General features: G+C 43.7%; 1 protein-coding gene across 7 annotated transcripts in view; it reads left to right on the top strand.

Annotated features, from left to right (window-relative positions):
* The window catches only part of atp2b2 (ATPase plasma membrane Ca2+ transporting 2), a 169,634-nt gene extending 146,113 nt beyond the window's left edge, over positions 1 to 23,521 (top strand). For all 7 annotated transcript variants that reach the window (XM_056275412.1, XM_056275411.1, XM_056275410.1 and 4 more), the window contains 8 exons: positions 1,708 to 1,795; positions 2,058 to 2,164; positions 4,606 to 4,797; positions 6,173 to 6,386; positions 8,893 to 9,104; positions 9,433 to 9,540; positions 9,863 to 10,045; positions 23,198 to 23,521. In XM_056275412.1, the coding sequence (XP_056131387.1) occupies positions 1,708 to 1,795; positions 2,058 to 2,164; positions 4,606 to 4,797; positions 6,173 to 6,386; positions 8,893 to 9,104; positions 9,433 to 9,540; positions 9,863 to 10,045; positions 23,198 to 23,521 (1,428 nt within the window). The remainder of the gene's footprint in view (positions 1 to 1,707; positions 1,796 to 2,057; positions 2,165 to 4,605; positions 4,798 to 6,172; positions 6,387 to 8,892; positions 9,105 to 9,432; positions 9,541 to 9,862; positions 10,046 to 23,197) is intronic.
* Positions 23,522 to 25,796: the final 2,275 nt, after the last annotated feature.

Genomic DNA, 25,796 nt, shown 5'->3' with positions numbered 1-25,796 from the left:
CAAAAAATATTATGCAAAAACAGAATTAAACACCACCTGCCCCTCACTGACTGAGCAAATGGCTGCAGTGAAACACCACCATGCAGTAAACTCATCTGAGTTGTTCATGAGGGTAAAGAATCTGAAATCCACTCGGACTCTCACCTTCACCCTGCGATGAGCAAAAGAAGTACATCTTCCTCTGAGCTATTACTAATTCATCTTTTCCTACTTCTGTAAATCGATAACTTAGCTTGTCCCACTACAAAATGTAAAAGTTGCCACTTTTCTGCCTCCTTCCTCTTGTACCCAGCGCCAAAGATAAAAACAGTTTCATTCCACGTGTCACTACAGTGAGAGAATATGATTTTTAGAGCTTCACAAAGCACCCAAAGTCTTTCACATTCCACGCAGCAGTGAAAAACTGTCTCTGGAGACTGACAGAAAGGACACTTAATAGAAATAGTTGGATTTATTTTAGAAATGAAAGTATTGACTGACAGCGCCCCCTGTAAGTAGCCACATTTGAGACCAGCAAAGGTCCCTTTAGTCCAGTGTGGTCCATTTGGAGACCCAACTTGGGGAAAGGATCTCCATTATCAGAAATCTCAGTTCCAACGGCATAGTCCTGCAGCATGTCCAGTTTCTCACTGATGAGTCTTTTAAACCATGCATTCAGAATGTGTCTAGTATGTTGGCTTGACCTCAAGCCCAGCAGTGAAGCCATTGCCTTTGTGTCAAGAAGCTTCGGACCTGCAGCATCCACCATGTACTTCAATTTAACAGTTCCAGCTGAGCATAGCCTCTGGTTGAGACCAGGTTTGCTGTCTTCCTTAACACTACAACGACCAGGATTTCACTCAACCAACCATAGGCAGTCAAAACGACCGCCAGTTTTTAAACTCTATATTCTGTCAAGATTCATACCCAACTGAGATATTAACTGATCTTACTGATCTTTTCAACTAAACCCTCTCAGTTTTTGCTCAGAAAGTGGTCACTGCCCCGAAAGACACCTAAGCATTTTGTGTTCCACTGCAGCCCAGGGCGTGTTTTTATTGTTCCGCTCCCCCAGTAATCCACAGATTTTGGCCAATTGACTTTTGTTGAAGAAGCTTGTTCGTATCAGGCCAATTTCTGCTTGGGATTTTTTAAAGCAACTTGATTTGTTATGAAAACTGTGACATCATCAGCATATGCTGATAAACTAACTGATTTAGTGATGTTCTCTGAAAAAGTTAGCCCTGGAAGACCCTGCTTCAGCTGAATTAAAAGAGATTCGATGGCCAGGGAGTACAGCATTCCAGATAAGGGACAACCTTGTCTTATACCTCTCTGAACAGAGACAGGTTGGCTGAGTCCACCTCCTACCTTTAACAGAACACTGGCTCCAGAGTACAACAACTTGATCCATGAAAGAAATGTACCCCCGAAACCAAAACCTTCAAGTGTTTTGAACAAATAACAATGATCCACCAATCAAAAGCCTTCTGATCTATAGAAAGCTTAGATATATCAATAATGTACCATATCAAAACAGACATAGAAAGAGAAAGAGAGACAGAGAGTGAAGGTTGGTCTGTCTATCAAAGGACAGGTAACTAAGAAGCGTTTTCCTTAACCCACCTGCCATGGTGTGTGTGTGCATGCGTGCGTGCATGCGTGTGTGTGTGTGTGTGTGTGTGTGTGTGTGTGGTTGTGTGTGGTTGGGGTTGTGGTTGTTTGCAGGTGGAGCAGGAGCGTATTGACAAGGTTTGGCCAAAACTCAGAGTGCTGGCTAGGTCCTCTCCAACCGATAAACACACTCTTGTCAAAGGTAAGCGAAGGTTATCTGTCTGTCTGTCTGTCTGTCTGTCTGTCTGTCGGTCTGTCTCTCTTTCTCTTTCTCACACACGTACACAAACACACACACATAAAAACTCACTTTCAGACTTGTCCTTCTAGAAATTTGATGCCATTTTTTGGTGAAGAATTCTCCAGCTGGTGTTTTGATCACCTGTATATTATCCACCCAATAAAAACTCAATGTTCTGTTCAATTTGTGTGTGTGTGTGTGTGTGTGTGTGTGTGTGTAACAGGCATTATTGACAGCACCATGGTGGACCAGAGGCAGGTGGTGGCTGTGACAGGAGATGGGACCAATGATGGACCTGCACTTAAGAAGGCTGATGTTGGCTTTGCCATGGTAAGAAACCACCTATCTATCTATCTGCCTGTCTGCCTGTCTGTCTGTCTGTCTATATCTATCTATCTATCTATCTATCTATCTATCTATCTATCTATCTATCTATCTATCTATCTATCTATCTATCTATCTATCTATCTATCTATCTATCTATCTATCTATCTATCTATCTATCATCTATCTATCTGTCTATCTATCTTAATTAGCTTACTTATTCAGGAAAATTATTTTTCAAAATTAGCTTCTATAGATATGGTCCATTTGCCCAATCCCAATCTGCCCTAGTGGGGGTAAATAGTGGCTGGATGGATGGATGGATGGATGGTCCATCAAATCTCCAGCATATTACATTCTTCTCAGGCACACTGACTCTGGCTGTATAGATGAAGAGCTCCCCCTAGTGGGCTCCTATGGCTACTTTCATCAGTTTTCATCTAGTGGGCAAGCTCAGTTTTTTTAATGAGAAATAAAATGAGATTCTTCTAACAAAGGAGGGTTCATGTTTTATCTACACATATTGACAGTATCAAGGCTGTTGTGTTTCTGTAGATGGGGGTGTTGTGTTCCCCGGCTGGTGACCTGCAGTGTGTGTGTGTGTGTGTGTGTGTGTGTGTGTGTGTAGGCCAGCGTGGTGAAAGCCAGTGAAAAAGAGTTCATATGTTTGTGTGGTTCAGGTCGTATCAGGAGTGACGAGGGATCAGTCCACTACACACAACACAACTAGGCCACACACAACACAACTAGATCACAACACAACACAACTGGACCACACACAACACAACACAAATAGAAGTCTCTTTGTGTGTCTGTGTCACCTGGCAGGTCGCATATATTCAGTCATGTGTGTTTCCAGTCACAGTGGTGCTCAGAAGACGTGACATGACCCAGGAAGCAGTAGACATGGCACAGCAACAGTAAACACGACACAGGAAACAGCAGACATGACACAGGAAACACTAGACATGACACAGGAAGCAGCAGACATGACACAGGAAACACTAGACATGACACAGGAAACAGCAGACATGACACAGGAAACACTAGACATGACACAGGAAGCAGCAGACATGACACAGGAAGCAGCAGACATGACACAGGAAGCAGTAGACATGGCACAGGAAGCAGCAGACATGACACAGGAAACACTAGACATGACACAGGAAGCAGCAGACATGACACAGGAAACACTAGACATGACACAGGAAGCAGCAGACATGACACAGGAAGCAGTAGACATGGCACAGGAAGCAGCAGACATGGCACAGCAACAGTAAACACGACACAGGAAACAGCAGACATGACACAGGAAACACTAGACATGACACAGGAAGCAGCAGACATGACACAGGAAACACTAGACATGACACAGGAAACAGCAGACATGACACAGGAAACACTAGACATGACACAGGAAGCAGCAGACATGACACAGGAAGCAGCAGACATGACACAGGAAGCAGTAGACATGGCACAGGAAGCAGCAGACATGACACAGGAAACACTAGACATGACACAGGAAGCAGCAGACATGACACAGGAAACACTAGACATGACACAGGAAGCAGCAGACATGACACAGGAAGCAGTAGACATGGCACAGGAAGCAGCAGACATGACACAGGAAACACTAGACATGACACAGGAAGCAGCAGACATGACACAGGAAACACTAGACATGACACAGGAAGCAGCAGACATGACACAGGAAACACTAGACATGACACAGGAAGCAGCAGACATGACACAGGAAACACTAGACATGACACAGGAAGCAGCGGACATGACACAGGAAACACTAGACATGACACAGGAAGCAGCAGACATGACACAGGAAACACTAGACATGACACAGGAAACACTAGACATGACACAGGAAACACTAGACATGACACAGGAAGCAGCAGACATGACACAGGAAACACTAGACATGACACAGGAAGCAGTAGACATGACACGGGAACCTCTAGACATGACACAGGAAGCAGTAGACATGACACAGGAAACACTAGACATGACACAGGAAGCAGCAGACATGACACAGGAAACACTAGACATGACACAGGAAGCAGCAGACATGACACAGGAAACACTAGACATGACACAGGAAGCAGCAGACATGACACAGGAAACACTAGACATGACACAGGAAGCAGTAGACATGACACGGGAACCTCTAGACATGACACAGGAAGCAGTAGACATGACACAGGAAGCAGTAGGCACAGTTAACCATACACACCCTCTGTGTTACACCTCAGCTCAGATGAGGAAAGACTACAGAGAAAAACTTTTCTAGAGAGAGAAAAAATAAACAAATAAATTAGATTAAAAAAAAACCAAACATGTTTTACCTCCACATGAGCATGAATCCATGAATGCGTGATTTTGATCAACCATATCCTCTCTCTCGCTCTCCCTCCCTCCCTCTCTCCCTCTCTCAGGGTATTGCCGGTACAGACGTGGCGAAGGAGGCGTCCGACATCATCCTGACCGACGATAACTTCAGCAGCATCGTGAAGGCGGTGATGTGGGGCCGAAACGTTTACGACAGCATCTCCAAGTTCCTCCAGTTCCAGCTCACCGTCAACGTGGTCGCCGTCATCGTGGCCTTCACCGGCGCCTGCGTCACTCAGGTCAGGAGGGCGTGTGTGTGTGGGAGACCTCGGTTGAGAAAGGTTCTGTATTTTATTTGTTCTAACCGCTTATGTCACATTTGTTATTATTTTCATTATTATTGTTGTAGAAACATTAACCACTGCCCTTGCTTCCCCCCCGTTTTCTCCCCAACTGTACTCGACCAACTACCCCACTCTTCCAAGCCGTCCCGGTCTCTGCTCCACCCCCTCTGCTGATCCAGGGAGGGCTGCAGACTACCACATGCCTCCTCCCATACATGTGGAGTCACCAGCCGCTTCTTTTCACCTGACAGTGAGGAGTTTCACCAGGGGGACGTAGCGCATGGGAGGATCATGCTATTGCCCCCAGTTCCCCCTCTCCCCCGAACAGGTGCCCCGACCGACCAGAGGAGGTGCTAGTGCAGCAACCAGGACACATACCCACATCCGGCTTCCCACCCACAGACATGGCCAGATGTGTCTGCAGGGACGCCCGACCAAGCCGCAGGTAACACGGGGATTCAAACCGACGATCCCCGTGTTGGTAGGCAACAGAATAGACCAGCACACCACCCAGACGTCCACTGCTCTTGCTTTTAAAGTATATAACACATATGTTAACATATCCATCCATCCACTATCCAAACTGCTTATCCTGCTCTCAGGGTCATGGGGACTCTGGAGCCTATCCCAGCAGTCATTGGGAGGCAGGTGGGGAGACACCCTGGACAGGCCGCCAGTCCATCATAGGGCCGACACACACACACACACACACACACACATTCACACCTAGGGACAGTGTAGTACGGCCGATTCACCTGACCTACATGTCTTTGGACTGTGGGAGGAATTCGGAGCCCCCGGAGGAAACCCACACAGACACGGGGAGAACATGCAAACTCCACACAGAGGACGACCCGGGACGACCCCCAAGGCTGGACTACCGCGGGGCTCAAACCCAGGACCTTCTTGCTGTGAGGCGACCATGCTAACCACTGCGCCACCATACCGCCCATATTAACATGTATTACAGCAAAGTCAAATTTGATGTGAATACCCTCATTCACAATGGAGTCCCAGAAGGCTTTGTAATCATGTTACAGAACAATCAAGAAAGCAAAACTACGTCATTAGAAACAGAAGTTCAAGGCTGCATTTAACTGGACAATAGTTCTCAATCAGAGCACATTTTTACATCAAGCTGAGCGGTGATGAAGTAAAGGTGATGTGATTGTACACATTAAGAGTCATAACGTCAGGTTGTGTTCCCCAGTTCCTGTTCCTTCACTTAGTGACTCAGATTCACAGGTGTATGTTGATGTCGCGGTCAGAGCTTTCCAGGTGGCTGGAGCCAGATGGTTGTTCTGGTCTGACAGTGTTTGTTCGGTTTCAGGACTCTCCTCTGAAAGCAGTCCAGATGCTTTGGGTCAACCTGATCATGGACACCTTTGCTTCTCTGGCCCTGGCCACCGAGCCACCCACTTTGTCCCTGCTGAAGAGGAGGCCCTACGGGCGAAATAAGCCCCTGATCTCCAGCACCATGACCAAGAACATCTGCGGACACGCCATCTACCAGCTCGTCATCATCTTCACGCTCCTCTTTGTTGGTATGTGACCATCCAGTTATTTTTATCTCCATTTTGCCCGCTTTCCCTGCGCCAGACTTTTACCGGTTCACCCTCCACTGCCTCCCTGATCCCGTAATGAACAAGCCTAGAGAGAGACGCCGTCTCAAGATGTACCTGAGCTTCAAAAACTGCTCTGAGAACAGCTGTTTTAATCTGACGTGCTTAACATGACTCTGGTCTCATTTCCATACTTTAGTTTTCCCAGGCTGGAATAAGCTGATATTCCAGCTGGTAGCACATTCCAACTGTAACACATGATGCAGTTTATCCTTCATTCTGAGCCACACCAAGTCCACACTTCAGTACTTTATACCGTGCTCATGGAGAAAGAACGCTGGCTTCTGATTGGCTGCAGGGTGTGCATTAAGACAGAACACTGCCTTCTGATTGGCTGCAGGGTGTGCATTAAGAGAGAATGCTGGCTTCTGATTGGCTGCAGGGTGTGCATTGAAGACAGAATGGTGGCTTCTGATTGGCTGCAGGTGTGCATTGAGACAGAACGCAGGCTTCTGATTGGCTGCAGGGTGTGCATTAAGACAGAACGCAGGCTTCTGATTGGCTTCAGGGTGTGCATTAAGACAGAACGCTGGCTTCTGATTGGCTGCAGAGTGTGCATTAAGACAGAACACTGGCTTCTGATTGGCTGCAGGGTGTGCATTAAGACAGAACACTGGCTTTTGATTGGCTGCAGAGTGTGCATTAAAGACAGAACACTGCCTTCTGATTGGCTGCAGGGTGTGCATTGAGACAGAACGCAGGCTTCTGATTGGCTACAGGGTGTGCATTAAGACAGAACGTTGGTTTCTGATTGGCTGCAGGGAGTTCATTAAGACAAATCTGACTTCTGATTGGCTGCTGGGTGTGCATTAAGACAGAACACTGTCTTCTGATTGGTTGTAGGGTGCGCGTTAAGACGGAACTCTGGCTTCTGATTGGCTGCAGGGTGTGCATTATAGACAGAACGGTGGCTTCTGATTGGCTGCAGTGTGTGCGTTAAGACGGAACTCTGGCTTCTGATTGGCTGCAGGGTGTGCATTAAGAGAGAATGCTGGCTTCTGATTGGCTGCAGGGTGTGCGTTAAGACAGAACTCTGGCTTCTGATTGGCTGCAGAGTGTGCGTTAAGACAGAACACTGGCTTTCGATTGGCTGCAGGGTGTGCATTAAAACAGAACGCTGGCTTCTGATTGGCTGCAGGGTGTGCGTTAAGACAGAACACTGGCTTCTGATTGGCTGCAGGGTGTGCATTAAGATAGGGATAATCGATGATAAGATGTGCATTTTAGGATTTTAATGCACGACACGGAGCCAGAGAACCTCCGCAAGCATTGAGTGTTTACTGGACTTGCTACTAATTCAGCATGTTGCCATGGTTATATAGCATAGCATGTTGCTATGGTTACAATTCTTGAATTTAGAAAATCTATTAAGCTGGACTACATGTGTGTCGTACGGTTTTAGCTCACATCCCCCAGCTGGTCAGAAACCAGTATTCTCTGTGGCCATGGTATAAAACCATTTGATGCGCTTGTAGTTGGGCTCAGGTTCAGTCACTATTCTACATAAATACGCTGTAACCATAGCAACATGCCAAAGTAGCAAACCCAGTGAACATTCAAAGGTTTAGCTTAGCGGCTAACATTTGCTCCGTTACCTTTTAATTGTTAGTCCAAAACGTTCAACAGATAGTAAATGTTTGTTTTCTTTTTTTTTCTCCCCATTTTCTCCCCAATTGTACTCGGCCAATCACCCCGCTCTCTTAGCCGTCCCGGTCTCTGCTCCACCCCCTCTGCTGATCCGGGGAGGGCTGCAGACTACCACATGCCTCCTCCCATACATGTGGAGTCACCAGCCGCTTCTTTTCACCTGACAGTGAGGAGTTTCACCAGGGGGACGTAGCGCGTGGGAGGATCACGCTATTCCCCCCAGTTCCCCCTCCCCCCTGAACAGGTGCCCCGACCGACCAGAGGAGGCACTAGTGCAGCGACTAGGACACATACCCACATCCGGCTTCCAACCTGCAGACACGGCCAATTGTGTCTGTAGGGAGGCCCGACCAAGCCGAAGGTAACACGGGGATTTGAACCGGCGATCCCCATGTTGGTAGGCAACAGAGTAGACCGCTACGCTACTCAGACGCCCTGTTTCCTTACTTTGTAAAGAGACCACGGTATGAGTGGAATAATCCATGACAAGCAGATTCTTTGCCCCCACCTGCTGCCTATCAGCACAGTTCAGTACACACAGGACTTGAGCAGCAACAGAGGAGCCGTCCCTACTCTGACTTATTGATTGTTGGATTGATTAGGTGATTGGTCGATCATTCAGTATATAAGTTATATTTATCTGGTCCCATGTTTTACTTGGTATGTGTCATCTATAATTTATGACATGTAATTACCAAAAATGATCTGACAGCCCAGCAAATGTGTTGAAAGAAGATCAGACGACATCAACTAAGCTCGTTTAATCCCCCCCCCCCCGCAGGTGAGAAGATCTTTGACATTGACAGCGGTCGAAACGCCCCTCTTCATTCCCCGCCCTCTGAACACTACACCATCATCTTCAACACCTTTGTCATGATGCAGCTCTTCAACGAGATCAACGCCCGCAAAATCCACGGCGAGAGAAATGTCTTCGAGGGAATCTTCGGCAACCCCATCTTCTGCTCCATCGTCTTCGGCACCTTTGCTGTCCAGGTGAGTTGTTTCCTTCTTTGGGGTGGTTGATGTCCTGGATGAGGTGAATGGAGGTTTTATATTGTGGAAGCTATGGAGGTAAGACAGCTGGATGTGTGATTCTGTGAGGAATCTGATTAAAATGAGGCAGAATAATAACGTGTCATGGCTGACGATGATGTTTGTCTTTTCGTGGTGTGAAGTTCTTCTGTGTTCAGCATCATGTAGTTTGGACCCTAATTTAAATTGTACAAGCTGTAGAAGTGCAGTTTGTTGGACAACATGTGTTTTGTTTTTCTGTTGTTGGTCTGTATGGTATTTGTGTCTGACTTGCTGTTGGTTGGTTTAGATTGTGATTGTGCAGTTTGGAGGGAAGCCGTTTAGTTGTACACCCCTGGACACGGAGAAATGGATGTGGTGCGTTTTCCTGGGAATGGGAGAGCTGCTCTGGGGACAGGTATCTATATATCTGTCTGTCTGTCTGTATCTATCTATCTGTCTGTCTGTCTGTCTGTCTGTCTGTTCGTCCGTCCGTCCGTCAGTCCGTCCGTCCGTCCGTCCGTCTGTCCGTCTATCTATCTATCTATCTATCTATCTATCTATCTATCTATCTATCTATCTATCTATCTATCTATCTATCTATCTATCTATCTATCTATCTATCTATCTGTCTATCTGTCTATCTGTCTGTCTGTCTGACCATCTGTCTATTACTATCTATCTGGCTGTATGTGTGTCCGTCTGACCATTAACCTGCCTGTCTTCCTGGTTGGTTTCAGCTCATATCTACCGTGCCCAATAGCAGGCTGCGCTTCCTGCGGCGGGCAGGTCAGCTGAGCCAGAAAGACGAGTTGCCGGAGGAGGACATGAACGAAGACAACGAGGAGATTGACCACGCGGAGCGAGAGCTGAGGCGAGGACAGATCCTCTGGTTCAGAGGACTGAACCGCATCCAGACTCAGGTGAGACCCCAGAGATGGACTAGGGACCTGTTTCCTCTGGATTCATCTATGTGTAGGACCAGTCGCCTGATCCCACATCCAGGTGGTTCAGAAACAGATGCTGTGTGTTGTGTTGATGTGAGAAGAGGGGAACGCCCTGTTGTTTTCTGGTTCTGGTTGAGTTACAGCGTCTCTCTACACTCCCTGTCTGTCTTTGTCCAATAACCAGTTCACTAAAATATCAGTGTGTTTGCAAAATCATCCGCTGCTGTGTAAGCATCACCAGGCTGATAGATGTTTTATCTCAGGGCGATCCTGTTCAGATACATGGAGATCCACTTCCTGTCGCGAGGTGACGTCAGCGTCAACACGGAGGGGCCGTGTGAAGGACCGGCATTCCAGAACTGGTGACATCAGAAACCAGAGGAAGTGGATTGTAAATGAGTGTGGGGTGTCCTGATCTCTACAGACCGCTAGCACTGTGATGTCAGAGACATGTCGCCTGTCTCACTGCGTTGATGGGTTTTGGTGTCTGATGAGTTCATTCTGACAGACGTGTCACCACTGACCCAGGGTGAAGCTATCCCACCACAACAGGGCTCATATAAAGTTGTCTTGATTAGTAGATATCTATAATATGTAAAATAAAGCTGAGCTGGGTTAACATGCAGTATAACTGTGGTCCAGCATGGGACACAAACAGCCAGAAAAAAAAAATCTTCTCCAAGCTGTCAGTCATAATGGTGCCGGCCTGTCAGTCATAATGGTGCCGGACTGAGCTGTTCCTCAGAAATGTTGTTGCTAAAATTTAAATGTCTCCATCGATATATGAATAAAACATTTTCTATTTAGGCCTTTGCTCTATGTTTAAGCACTTTGTTCATGGGTACACTCCACCCTGACCCCTGACCCCATGGTCTATCACCATCCTCTATGACCCCAAACAACCAAAACCAGTCGGCCCGTCGTCCTGTATGCCATTCAGTCTCTGCCCTCTCTGAGCAGCCATTTTGTCCTCTTCTCTCCCGCTCTCTCCTTCCGCAGATCGAGGTGGTCAACACATTCAAGAGCGGCACCTCCTTTCAGGGGGCGGGAGCTCTGAGACGTCAATCATCCACCACCAGCCAGAACCAGGATGTAACCAATGTTTCTAGTCCTAGTCACATGTCCTTGTCCAATGCCCTTTCCTCTCCTACAAGCACTACTGCTGCTTCTGCTCCTCCCACTACCACTGGCCGTGAGTCAGAACTCTGTCTGTCCATCTGTCCGTCTGTCTGTCTGTCTGTCTGTCTGTCTATCTGTCAGCTTCTGTGTGCTTCCGGGATGCCGTCCTGAAAAGCAACACCCTCTTTCGTGCACGTGTGAACGTGGCCATCTCAGACATGAGGCAAATCCTGTTCAGAGTCAGAACTGTTTTCATTTTCCAGTTTTTACAGGCCAGGAACTTGCGCACGAGACTCATAAAAAGTAATATCAAAAATATGAAAAGTAATAAAAGTCAACAGTTCAATCAAATGTAACATAAACAGTTGCGTCTTTATATGTATGTAAATCTGTAGAGCTACTAAGGTAAATATATGTTTATACGTCTGGTGATATCTGAAAATGTTAGTGTTAGACAGTATCTGTTTCGACAAAATGCAGTGAGACAGGTCTATGAGGCAGTGAGACATGTCTATGGAGGTAGTGAGACAGATCTGTAGAGGTAGTGGGACAGGTCTACAGCGGCCGTGAGACATATTTATAAAGGTTGTGAGCCAGGTCTATAGAGGCAGTGAGACATGTTTATAGCGGTAGTAAGACGGCTATTGAGGTAGGGAGACAGGTCTATAGAGGTAGTAAGACAGGGCTATTGAGGTAGTGAGACATGTCTAAAGAGGCAATGAGACATGTTTATAGAGGTAGTGAGACAGGTCTGTAGAGGCAGTGAGACGTTTCTATAAAGGCAGTGAGACCAGTCTGTAGAGGCAGTGAGACATGTCTATAGAGATAGTGAGACAGGTCTATAGAGGCAATGAGACGTGTCTATAGCGGCAGTGAGACAGGTCTATAGAGGCAATGAGACATGTCTAGAGGTAGTAAGAAAGGTCTATAGCGGTAGGGAGACAGGTCTATCGAGGCAGTGAGACAAGTGTATAGAGGCAATGAGACGTCTATAGAGGCAGTGAGATATCTATAGAGGGTAGTGAGAAGTATATAAAGGTAGTGAGACATGTCTATAGAGGTAGTGAGAAAGGTCTATAGAGGCAGTGAGACAGGTCTATAGAGGCAGTGAGACAGGTCTATAGAGGCAATGAGACATGTCTATAGAGGCAGTGACATATATAGAAGTAGTGAGCAGTCTGTAGAGGTAGTGAGACAGGTATATAGAGGCAGTAAGACATGTCTATAGAGGTAGTGAGACGTGGCTATAGTGGCAATGAGATGTTTATAGGGGTAGTGAGACAGGTCTATAGAAGCAGGGAAACAGGTCTATAGAGGTAGTGAGACGTATCTATAGAGGCAGTGAGACGTGTCTATAGTGGCAATGAGATGTTTATAGGGGTATTGAGACAGGTCTATAGAGGCAGTGAGACAGGTCTATAGATGTAGTGAGACAGGTCTACAGAGGCAGTGAGACATGTCTAGAGGCAGTGAGACAGGTCTGACTATCTGTAAATACAGTCACATGAGTTTTAACTAAGGTGCAAGGAGGAGCTGTTGGGCACAAATTATATTTCTAACAGCAGTAACATCGTTATATATAATAAATACAAAGTAAAAGTAATGTTATATATAATAAATACAAAGTAAAAGTAATGTTATATATAATAAATACAAAGTAAAAGTAATGTTGTTATATATAATAAATACAAAGTAAAAGTAATGTTATATATAATAAATACAAAGTAAAAGTAATGTTGTTATATATAATAATTACAAAGTAAAAGTAATGTTGTTATATATAATAAATACAAAGTAAAAGTAATGTTATATATAATAATTACAAAGTAAAAGTAATGTTATATATAATAAATACAAAGTAAAAGTAATGTTATATATAATAAATACAAAGTAAAAGTAATGTTGTTATATATAATAAATACAAAGTAAAAGTAATGTTATATATAATAAATACAAAGTAAAAGTAATGTTGTTATATATAATAAATACAAAGTAAAAGTAATGTTATATATAATAATTACAAAGTAAAAGTAATGTTATATATAATAATTACAAAGTAAAAGTAATGTTATATATAATAAATACAAAGTAAAAGTAATGTTTTATATTTAATAAATACAAAGTAAAAGTAATGTTTTTATATATAATAAATACAAAGTAAAAGAAATTTTATGTATAATAAATACAAAGTAAAAGTAATGTTTTCATATAATAAATACAAAGTAAAAGTAATGTTATATATAATAAATACAAAGTAAAAGTAATGTTATATATAATACAAAGTAAAAGTAATGTTGTTATATATAATAAATACAAAGTAAAAGTAATGTTTTTATATATAATAAATACAAAGTAAAAGACATTTTATGTATAATAGATACAAAGTAAAAGTAATGTTTTCATATAATAAATACAAAGTAAAAGTAATGTTGTTATATATAATAAATACAAAGTAAAAGTAATGTTGTTATATATAATAAATACAAAGTACAAGTAATGTTATATATAATAAATACAAAGTAAAAGTAATGTTTTATAATAAATACAAAGTAAAAGTAATATTTTTATATATAATAAATACAAAGTAAAAGTAATGTTATATATAATAAATACAAAGTAAAAGAAATGTTATGTATAATAAATACAAAGTAAAAGTAATATTTTATATATAATAAATACAAAGTAAAAGTAATGTTGTTATATATAATAAATACAAAGTAAAAGTACGGTTGTTATATATAATAAATACAAAGTAAAAGTACGGTTGTTATATATAATAAATACAAAGTAAAAGAAATGTTATGTATAATAAATACAAAGTAAAAGTAATATTTTTATATATAATAAATACAAAGTAAAAGTAATGTTATATATAATAAATACAAAGTAAAAGTAATGTTATATATAATAAATACAAAGTAAAAGGTGATATAATAGCCAGTAAATATGACGTCTCTGTTGTACAGTACTGACATGGAGAATATGGGCAGTAAGGGTACAGTACTGACATGGAGAATATGGGCAGTAAAGGTACAGTACCGACATGGGCAGTAGAGGTACAGTACTGACATGGAGAATATGGGCAGTCGAGGTGTGTGAGGAAGGTCTTAATGTATAGCTCACCCAGGCTGGGAGGATCCTGATAATACTGCTGCTACACAGTAGTGTAGATGTTGTCATCCAGTAGACCAAACAGTGATGCAGTCACTGACATGCGATTACACTCAAGTCAGTAAATACACACACACACACACACACACACACACACACACACACACACACACACACATATTCATCAGAAAGTCAAAAACAGTTTCTTCTCTCACTGTATGGTCTCACATCTGTAAAGACTTAGCTCTGATTACAGTGACTCACACCTTTTCTCTCTCTCTCTCTCTCTCTCTCTCTCTCTCTCTCTCTCTCTCTCTCTCTCTCTCTCGCGCACACACACACACCATATATCATGTATGGAAGGTTTTATTGGACTTTATTATTTGTAACCCACAGAACAGTCCAGAAATATGTGCCATGAGCCACAAACATTTTCGCATTTGTGGACCCATTTTTACATGAGGGACGGGTTTTACACATTTGTGGATCACTTCCTGTGAGTTAGTGGGTCATGTGACATGTGTGACTTCCCTCCTATTTATTTGTGAAGTTTTGTCCCATTTGTACTGCGCGGATCTGTAGCAAAAATCCCCAAAAGTGAGGCGCAGTTGTTAGCTACAGACGGTGGTTCCATCAGCTCATGTGGGAGCTGGTCTAGCTAATAACTGCACCTCACATTTGTGGATCTTTGCTACAGATCCGCGTGGTACAAATGGGACAAAACTTCACAAATAAATAGGAGGGAAGTCACACATGTCACATGACCCACAAACTCACAGGAAGCGATCCACAGATGTGTAAAACCCGTCCCACATGTAAAAACGGGTCCACAAATGCGAAGAAGTTTGTGGATCGTGATACATATTTGTGGATTGTCTTCTGTGGGTTACAAATAATGAGGTCCAATAAAACCTTCCATACATTGTAAGCAGAAAAAGACAACTGCAAATATTGTATGCCAAAGTCTGCTGAGTCACTCTCCTTACGTTGTACTGAGGTCTATCACAGGACCGGCATCTCTGAAGCCTCTCCTCCTTCTCTCTGGCTTTCTGCTTTCCTCTTTCCTTCCTTCCTTCTCCTTCTTCTTCTTCTTCTTCTTCTTCTTCTGCTCTTGTTGCCGTTCATACTGTAATTCAAGTTCATCTTGATGAGTCCTCCATGCTGCGGGTGTACTGTCCTCTCATCGCTCGCTGTGTGTTTGTCTCCTCCAGAGTTCTAGAGGCGCAGGACTCAGGGTGATACCCACGGCGTGACATTTCAGGTTGTGAGTTTGTCTTCCCTCTCCTCATTCCTCCATCACCCCATCACCCACACAACCGCTCCTCCACCCCACCCCCTTCATTTTTTTAACATCTTGACAGAAACTGGTGTAAACCAATTCCAGCATTTTACTCAAGAGATGAGGTAAACGTTCAAGTACAAGCCGCAAAGCTCTCTAGCTGTTGTTCAAACACACACACACACACACACACACACACACACACACACACACACACACACACACACACACACACACACACTTTGCTGAAATCTTAACTAATGTGTCAAACTGTCTTCTTTTTTATTCTTATAATTTGGTGTAGTCTGATGGGGTTTCTGTCAGGGGGCTCTGCTTGTGCGTGTGAGCAGAGTTCCAGAACCACTTGGCTGAGGGGGCTGCTCTCTAGAGTCTCTCTGTAGGTGAGAGTTTTGTTATGGAGTGTGTTGGTGTCACTTACTTTTAGGTGATAATAACATGTAAATGCTCTCTTTTGAAGTTTGAGGATTAGAGGGTGTCATCTTAATTCTGCGCTGCATGCATTATTTGTTTTTTTTCCATTGGATGTGGGGAATGGATTTGTAGAATTCTGCATGCAGACTCTCAATTTGGTGTTTGTCCCGTTTTGCAAAATCTTGGTTTGCAAATGGACCCCAGACATCACAAACATAAAGGGAAATGGGTTCGATAACAGAGTCCACTATTTTGGGATGTCCAGCTTGATATATTTTTTTTTTGGATGGGGTAAAAAGCCCTTCTTGGCTTATCCCTCAGGTTGTTTTCAGCTTTGGTGAAGTTACCTGTGGTTCTGATGTTTAGGCTGAGGTAGGTATAGTTTTTTTGGCATGTTTTACAGCAATCGCATCTAGAAAGCATCTGTATTTGCGGTTCTGGAGGCTGGGTCTTTTTTGGTGTATCATCATTTTTGTCTTGGTTAGATTCACTGTAAAAGGGAATATTGGTGCAGGAGATCAACGTGCTGTTGTAGCCCTTCTTTTGTTAGAGACAGGAGCACCAGATCATCTGCAAACAGTAAGCATTTGACTTCTGTGTCTACTAGGCTGGTGCCAGGTGCTGCAGGCTGTTCTAATGCCCTTGCCAGTTCATTGATATATATGTTGAAGAGGGTTGAACTCAACCTGCATCCCTATCTAACACCCCGGCTTTGGTGTGTGTGTTTTGTTTTGTTTTTTTGTCTATTTTGACAGCACACTTGTTGTTTGTATACATTGAGTTTATGATGTCATAGGTTTTTCCTCCAACACCACTTTCCAACAGTTTGTACAGCAGACCCTCGTGCCAAATTGAATCAAAGGCTTTTTTTAAATCAACAAAGCAAGAGAATACTTTGCCTTTGTTTTTGTTGATTTGGTTGTCAGTTTGGGTGCCAAGGATGAAGAGATGGTCTGTTGTACAATAGTTTGGTAAAAGCCAGTTTGAGATTTGCTCAGGACATTACTTAGGAGTCTGTGGTTGATGATCACACAGAGGATTTTCCTGAGGTTGCTGTTGACACAGATTCCATGATAGTTATTGGGGTCAGATTTATCTCCACTTTTGTGGTGTGGCGTAATCAGTCCTTGGTTCCAAATAATGGGGAAGATCCTGGAGCCAAGGACGATGTTAAAGAGTTTTAGCCAGTTGGAATTTGGGGTCTATTTTGTCATTTCATTTAGGATGCTGTTAACACCACAGGCCTTCTTGGTTTCGAGGGATTTTATTTTGTCCTGTAGTTCTTTTAGTGTAACTGGGGAGTCCAGTGGGTTCTGGTAGTCTTTTATGGTTGACTCTAAACTATGTGGTTTATCTTGAATGTGTTTTTGCTGTTTATTCTTCTCTATTGGACCAAAGAGATTGGAGAAGTGGTTTACCCATACATCTCCATGTTTGATGGGTAGATCCTCACGTTTTCGTTTGTTTAGAGCACTCAGGTTTCAGAAGTGGTTTGTTTTTATGGATTCTCAACAGCATGTAGCTGATTTCTGTAGGCCTGCCTAAGTTGTCTTAGTTTGGCAGTGAACCATGGCTTCTTATTGTTGTATGTGCAGAAGGTATCGGTAGGCACACAAGTCTCAATGTCTTAATGTCTTAAAAGCTGATGTAAGATGTCACAGTGCCAGTTCGTTCGTTAAGAGATAAAAAAAATAAATACCCGACTGCATATTAACGTCAGTGGTCCATTCATGTGTTTGATGATTCTTTTGATCACAGATAGATAGATAGATAGATAGATAGATAGATAGATAGATAGATAGATAGATAGATAGATAGATAGATAGATAGATAGATAGATAGATAGATAGATAGATAGATAGATAGATAGGATTTTTAGGATTTATGTTAAAATTTGTTGGTGATATTTTTGGGGAAGCTAAGCTTCCCCTTACCTCTTAATAGTGCCGCCTATGGTCTCGCTAGGTTCCTTAATTGCTTTCTGAGGGTTTTACATTCAATGTCAAACATTTGTCATTGTTAGTTTTTTTTTACACTTCTATTTGAGGCCTTGAGGTTCGATAAAGAGGCTGAGAGGTCATATTTATTATTAGGGCTTTCTACTGCCCTGTTCATGACTTTACTGTTGCATTAAAAGCCCCCCCAGAAACTGGTCTAAAAGCGATTGCACTTGTTGCCTAGTAGCGTTTTGGTAGGTTTCTACACTACTTTCCTTCCTTCCATTTGTAGCCTTTTTTGCAGTATGTAGTTTGTTTGGTTGGCTTTGCTACTTCGAGATTGGATGTTGATCTGTTCAGGTAGACTGGTGTTGCTGTGGTCTGACAGGGGTGTTAGTGGGCTGACTTACTCTAAACGCTCTGAGAGATGCCAGGCTGACCATGTATGATCTAGCTATGTTTAACTTTAGTCTATATTGCTTACATAGATGATTAAAGCTCATGTGTAACAGAACAAAGGTAGCATTATAATAAAGTGTCTTCTAAAGGCCTGTTGTTAACTTAGCTGATAGCAAAGGAATGTATGGGAAGCTCATTTGAGCATAGCAAGGTCTGGAGAAATGGCCCTGGAGAATTATGAGCTGGAAGATACAGATGAAAGACCTGACCTATGAGCTCTTTGAACAATATGCAAGTTCTGTTATCCATTAGGAAGATAGCCCAGCAATAAAGATAAGCCTCTTGCTCCAAATAGGGTTATGGAGAAACTCAGGTTTTATATCATTGTGACCGTAATTCAGACTTTTTTACAATAAGTGTGACTTGCAGTTTGTGCTGCAAGGTATATAGGGAGTGCACTCTGAGATCAGGACACACACTTCGGTTCTGTGCTTTGTGCGTCTGGTCATGAAAATATTAAAAAGTGTGACAATACTAAGAGATTTTTGTCTTGCACATTATTTATTTTCAGAGTGGAATTAGACAATTGCCATGACACAGGCCCAGTGAACCACAAAGCTGTAAGAGTTGTGACCCATGTTTGTCTGTTGCTTTGTCATAGTTGTGTCTGGGGGGTGTGTCCACCTCTTGGTAGGTATTTGTCTCCCTGTGTGCTGAGAGTGTCAGGTTCTCATCCTGTGCTGGCATGGAGGTCCTCACAGACTACAATGTGGCCATGGGACTGGAAATGGTTAATCTCCTTCTCTGGGATGGACAACATGTCATCCTTAAAATCATTATGCTGTGATAGAGAGTATATTACATTACAGAATTTCTTTCCTTAAAAGTGAGCAATAAAATTTAAAAATCAATTCGAAATATAACAGGGAGCCAGTGTAGGTAGGCAAGCATAGGGGTGATATGGTCATGCCTCTTTGTCCCGGTAATGAGCCGAGCAGTGACGTTTTGATTCAACTGCAGATGGTGGAGGGAGCCCTTTCTGATACCAGAATAAAGTGCATTACAATAGTCAAGCCGAGAATAGATAAAAGCATGTACAACTTTTTGCAGATCGGCAATTGAGAAAAATAACCTAATTTTGGAGATTAGCTTGACCTGGAGAAAACATGACCTGAACAACATGTTTGATTTGATTATAACCCCAAGACTACCTGACAGACTACCTGACAGATCACCAAGATTGGTAACAAAAGGGCTGATGGAATTTTTGGGACCAAACAGAATGACCTCAGACTTATCATCATTACATTTGAGAAAATTTTCGGCCATCCAGGATTTAATTTAGGAGAGGCAAGTTGTGAGATTTGCTAGGGTGCTAGGATCTGTTGGTTTTAGTGGCATGTATAACTGAGTGTCGTCAGCATGAAAATAGTAAATCCCATCGTGATTTTGAATGACCTGGCCAAGGGGCAGCATGTATATAGAAAAGAGAAGGGGGCCAAGAAATGAGCCTTGAGCAACAACACAACTCAACTGAGCCGTTGAGGATTTAGTTACCCAGAACAACAGAAAAAGTTTTGTTGGTGAGGTAAGAGCATAATAAGCAAAGAGCTGAGCCCTTGATGCCAACCCAAGTCTCTAAGCTGTGTAAGAGGATGTTGTGATCGACTGTGTCAAAGGCAGCACGTAAATATAAAAGAACTAAAATCGAGCAGTCACCTCTATCTGCAGTCAGCAGTAGGTCATTAGTGACCTTAACTAGAGCTGTGTTGGTACTATGAAGTGCTCTAAAACCAGACTGGAAACTGGTAAATACACTGTTTGTGTTCATAAAAGAAATCAATTGAGAAGAAATTACCTTCTCCAGAACCTTAGATAGAAAAGACAGTTTGGAGATTGGCCTGTAGTTACTTAGGGACAGGGGCTCTAAATTAGGGTTCTTCATAATGGGTGAACAATGGCATGCTTAAAACTGTCTGGAAAAGAACCAGAGGCCAGAGAATTATTAAGGATTTGCAGAATAATGGGCCTGATAGTTGAAAATACCTCCTTGAGCAGCTTAGTGGGAATGATGTCTAAGATGGAGGAGGAGGAGTTCATGTTGGAGACTGTACGCTCTAACACTGAAATTGTAATTGGTTGAAACTGGTGAAAAAAGGCAGAATTAACATGGGGCATGGAACGAATGCAAGAGCCAGGCTGGATTTAGGACCTGATATTCTCCACCATTTTCAGTCTCCATTTACAAAATGAGTGAGAATTTTTTCAGACAGCTCAACATCAGGTTCAAAAAGAGAAGTGAAGGGACCATTAATAACAGAATCAATCATCCCAAAGAGAACTTTATGATTGTGGTTATTTCTTGATATTAGTTCAGAGAAGTACGCTGATCTCGCGTCCTTAACTGCCTTCTGGTAAATTAACATTTGGTTTTTAAGGGTATTATGTGCTAATTTGGACTTGTTGAGCTTCCATTGTTGTTCCGATTTTCTACGGAGTCTTCTAAGGGCACGAGTGTGATGATTCAGCCAGGGGAGGTTATTTGATTTTTGTTTCCTAGTTTTTAAATGGTACAGTTTGGTTGAAGATGGATAGGCACTGACAGTCACAAAGCCCAATCAATGTCTGTGTAAAAGGGCCAGCCAGCAGGACGGGACAGCTGACTCTGTTGTGTTACATGTTGTGACGCCTCTGCTTCCAGAACACCGGCATGCCATGTGAAATCACACACTAGGGCAGCGTTATCCCACCCTCCTGTTTGGTTCAGTGTAAAAAAACAAAAAACAAAGCGTAAGGACGGGTCTTCAATTTACCGTTACTGCGGGATCTGTCTAAAAATGCCTTCTCTCTGTCTCGCTCTCTATGGTGATAATTAAACGGTCTCTGTTTAGGAGCGACCCATCCTTTCTCATTACATCATACAGTCGGTGTAGTTGACCATCTTGTTGCCATAGTTACAGACAAAAACCTGCCCCCCCACCCACCCATACTTCCAGCACCCCGTTAGCGTTCCTCGTCACGCATCCATCACACATTCCACCCACGCTGATATCTCCTATTTCTGGCTGTTGATGTTTGGATTAGGTTAATTTCTTTCAGTGATTCATCACCAGTGTTGAACAGTAGATGGCGTAATAATACTTCAGCGATCATCAGTACAAGTCAGTCCATCAGTTCATCAGTAGCTCAATCTCACTTTATTGATACTGCATATTTAATGCATTTCAGTGCAATACAGTTTTAAGCAGTGGTTAATGTAAGCCCTTTTCAGTGGTAGTCTTGAACACACAGATCAGCCACAGTGGTTTGCTATTTTATATGTTTGCTTATTGATGATCGTTAAGGGGCGGCACGGTGGTGCAGTGGTTAGCGCAGTCGCCTCACAGCAAGAACGTTCTGGGTTCGAGCCCCGGGGTATAGTCCTACCTTGGGGGTCGTCCTCTGTGTGGAGTTTGCATGTTCTCCCCGTGTCTGTGTGGGTTTCCTCCGGGGGCTCCGGTTTCCTCCCACAGTCCAAAGACATGTAGGTCAGGTGGATCGGCCGTATCAAATTGTCCCTAGGTGTGAATGTGTGTTTGTGTGTCGGCCCTGTGATGGCCTGGCGGCCCGTCCAGGGTGTCTCGCCACCTGCCGCCCAGTGACTGCTGGGATAGGCTCCAGTATCCCCGCGACCCCGAGAGCAGGATAAGCGGTTTGGATAGTGGATGGATGGATGGATGGATGGATGGATGGATGGATGGATGGATGGTAGTTCATTCTCTTCTCAAATTGGGTACCACTTGCTCTGTTGATTGGAAGAGAAAACAAGTTTGAAGCTTTAAGGTCAAGTGTAAGTGAATGAAGTGCAGAAACACAGGCTCGGTAGTGTTAAGGCGATATGAGACACTCATCACACCGGTTCTCATGAAAAGAGAGAAACAGAGGGAACAAACAGCAGGGGAGGAGGAGAGCAGCACCTTTGGGGCTTCGCTACTTGAGCGCTTACTGAGAAATGCATGGAGCTGAAATTTGCCTCAGCTGTCAGAACTTACTTTCATTCTCCGTACCTGTCATCTAACGCAGTCTGTTTGATCCCGTTTCACACTCACACACTCACACACACTGTTGTCTTGTTGCATGTTCAGCCATCTGCTGTGTGACGGCGTGTTCTTGTTCGATGCCCCCGCTCTGTTCCATGTGTCATGTTTTTGTGTTGAAACCAACGTCTCCCTGACTCGTGTCGGACTCTGTCCACCGTCTCAACAGGGACCTTGCTTTGACCTTTGACCCACCCTGTATGTTTTGTGTGTTATGTGTGTGTGCTTGTGTCCCATTCATTGTCTATGTGGATGCCGTCCCAGACAGCGCTCTGGTTCTTCCAGAACTTGACCCCCCCCCCCCGATTGGATCTTTCAAGATCTAACCTTTCTTTTGTTGTGTTTCTGAACTGACCTCGTCCACCAGACCTGTTCAGGCTTGCATGTGTTATTCTGCTCTTATTCATTTGGTTCTGTGAGCCTTCCATCTATTAACGCAGCTTGTCTCTAGGTATACGGCACGCTGGACTGCAGCGTATACTTACAACGAGCCTGTTTGTGCTTCCCGTCCCCAAACGTTTGATTTGGACCTTGTGTTGGACGTGTTTGGTTTGTTTGTTTTGTTTTCCACGGCTCTTCTAAATGCACGCCAGTTGTGAACGGTACCCGTCTTGTGAAAGCAGAACACAGGCTGCAGTAACCTTTTCTCCTCCTTGTCCTTCGCCCGCCCCCCTCCCAGTGGTCCACCCAAACCAGATTCTTCCACCGCTAACACTCTCTCCCACTCTTCTTCCTCTTCCTCCTCCTCTCTCTTGCCTCCCTCTCGCCACCACAGATCCGTGTAGTGAATGCGTTCCGTAGCTCCCTCTATGAAGGTTTGGAAAAACCGGATTCCAGGACATCCATCCACAACTTCATGACGCATCCCGAGTTTAGGATAGAGGACTCAACCCCCAACATCCCCCTCATCGACGACACAGACGACGACTCGTCCCGCAGAAACCGGGCCAACAGGAAGCCCCCCGGCAGCCAGCCCACCTCTCCCAACAAGAACAACAACGCCATCAGCGGCGGGATCAACCTCTCACTCGCACCGAGCAAATCAGCCGCCTTGTCCAGCCCTGCCAGTCCCCTGCACAGCCTGGAGACCAGCCTCTAACCCAGCCAGACCTCAGCCGGACCTCAGCCGGACCTTGGCCACAGCATCTGCAGGTTTACATGCAGATGATGAGAACCCCCCCCCCTCCCCAACTGACCTCTAATTTACAGCCTGGGAGCCTATGAAGACCATACACCTACCCCCCCCCCCCCAACACACACACACACCACCTCCCTTCAGAGTTCAGGATGAAGGTGCATATCTTCATCCATCTTTAAGCCCCGAACTCCTCAACCGCTCTCAGCCCCTCCGAGCACAGAGCTGGCATCAACCTGACGATATGAGGGCAAAAACCCAGCATAAAGAAAGAAAGTCAACACAACCAAAAAATAAAGAGCAGCAACACCACAACGTCGACGCCACCGTGTTGGAATTTGTGGTGTTGTTTTATTGTGGTGGTGGTGGTGGTGATGGCCAGCAGGTGTGTGTGTGTGTGTTACACCCTGGCCACTGACCAGACAAACATCTCTTAGCTGTGTCAATAGGCAGTAGAAGTGAGGAAGAGGAGGGAGAAATTGTTGAGGAGTAAAACAGGACAGAATTTAATCTCCCGTTAGACTCCACGTTCTAAACAGTAACATGGACTACACTGATACTAGTTTAAATTAAATTCAACATTATTATTGTTACAATTAATATCATTATTATTATTATTATTATTGCTCCTGCATGAATGTACATTACCCAAGTTTTTGTTTCAAAGAGTTTTAATTTTATTGGATTTCACTGGTTTCTTGGTTGCCTAGCAACACGTGGCGGACCGCTATTTTTTAAGATGGCTTCTTTCAAAGTCGCCGGCCTGCTCCTTGTGTGTGGCATGTACTGTACATGTACCCGACTGTGTAGATCCACTTCCTCTGTGACAGGAAGTGTGTGCTGAGGCGGTCCAGCCCAACTTGCACATGAGTTTTTGCACCTGTCACGAAAGAGGAACAACCCCCCCCCCCCCCAGTAATAATAAATGATGGCAGTGATAAGCATTAATGGGATATATTCTAAATATATATATATATCTATCTATCTATATACATATATATATATAGATATGCACATATGAATATATTTAGAGAGTTTATCTTTGTTTGTTGGCATGTTGCCTTTTTCCTGCTTCAGTGGCTCAAAATACTTGGACTCATTCATGTCTTAACGAGAATGTAACGTGTTTACAGTCCCACAGACTGACTCCTGCTTGCTAGGAGGATGAGGAAGGGGAAAGGCAGGGGGGCTCGTAGTCCGGACTAGGGCTTGCTCAGCGTTTTATTACTGAAAAACTAAGTGCTGGGATTTGCCTGCTCTCTTGTGAAATACTGTAGATATTTTTAGAGGATTTCTGCAGAAAAGAAACCAAAAGACGCTGGGTGACGTAGTAAATGTGACATCTTAGTATTCTTTACGCTTTGTTGGGTTCAGGTTGCAGCAACTTGCCTTTGGTTCTTCAGGTGGAGGTCTTTTTTATTTTCTATATTCTATATTTTTTCTTTTTTGTCGAGACAGTGGAGGTGTTTTCTCTGTTTTTGTTCCTTTCCCAACTTTGTCCTCCGTCTCCATGTTCTGTTCTGGCCTTGGGCTTGGCCGGTGGTCTGGACTGGAGTCAGAGGAGATCAGGAGCTCGACGGCGGGAAAACCTTCCAGAGACGTTTGTCTGTCTGTCTGTCTGTCTGTCTGTCTGTCTGTCTGTCTGTCTCTGTCTGTCTGTCTGTCTCTGTCTGTCTGTCTGTTTGTTTCAAAAGGACATCAATTCCCTGCCCCCATCACAGGCTGCATTCACTTCTCAGACTAACTTCTATTTGGCTGATCCGTATGTAAATCAAATATTTTGTGATAGATTGTGTTGATTATTTTTGGGGTTTCCTTTGTTTTTGGGGTTTAATTTATTTTATTTTTTGGGGGGGGGTTAATTTTTTCCCTCTTCGTTGAAAAGCGTGAAGACGGCATTTTCATACACATCTAGGAAGAAAAAAACCACATGGATAACTAAAATGGAATGTTGCTTTGAACCTTTTTTCTATTTAAAAATGAGATGATCATTTTCTGCACTACCTGGTTATGAATGAAAACTTGTGTTGTGATTCTAGATGTGCTTTTGTGTGTTTTAACTGAGCTTGTCTTCCTGCAGTCACAGAATATACAGTAATCTAGCATCTCAACCGTATTCACTAGTTGTAAACTATTTATTGTGCTTTGGCCGACCAGACGTCAGCAGACAGAGGCTGCAGGTGGAGCAACACGCGGGGCCCAGTTCGGAGTGCAGCCAGAGGTCCCGGGCCCAGGCCCG

This window comes from Lampris incognitus, chromosome 2 (genome assembly GCF_029633865.1).
Source record: "Lampris incognitus isolate fLamInc1 chromosome 2, fLamInc1.hap2, whole genome shotgun sequence".
Lineage (NCBI taxonomy): Eukaryota > Metazoa > Chordata > Actinopteri > Lampriformes > Lampridae > Lampris > Lampris incognitus.
The sequence above is the reverse complement of the archived record's forward strand: the minus strand, read 5'-3'. Positions and strand labels throughout refer to the sequence as shown.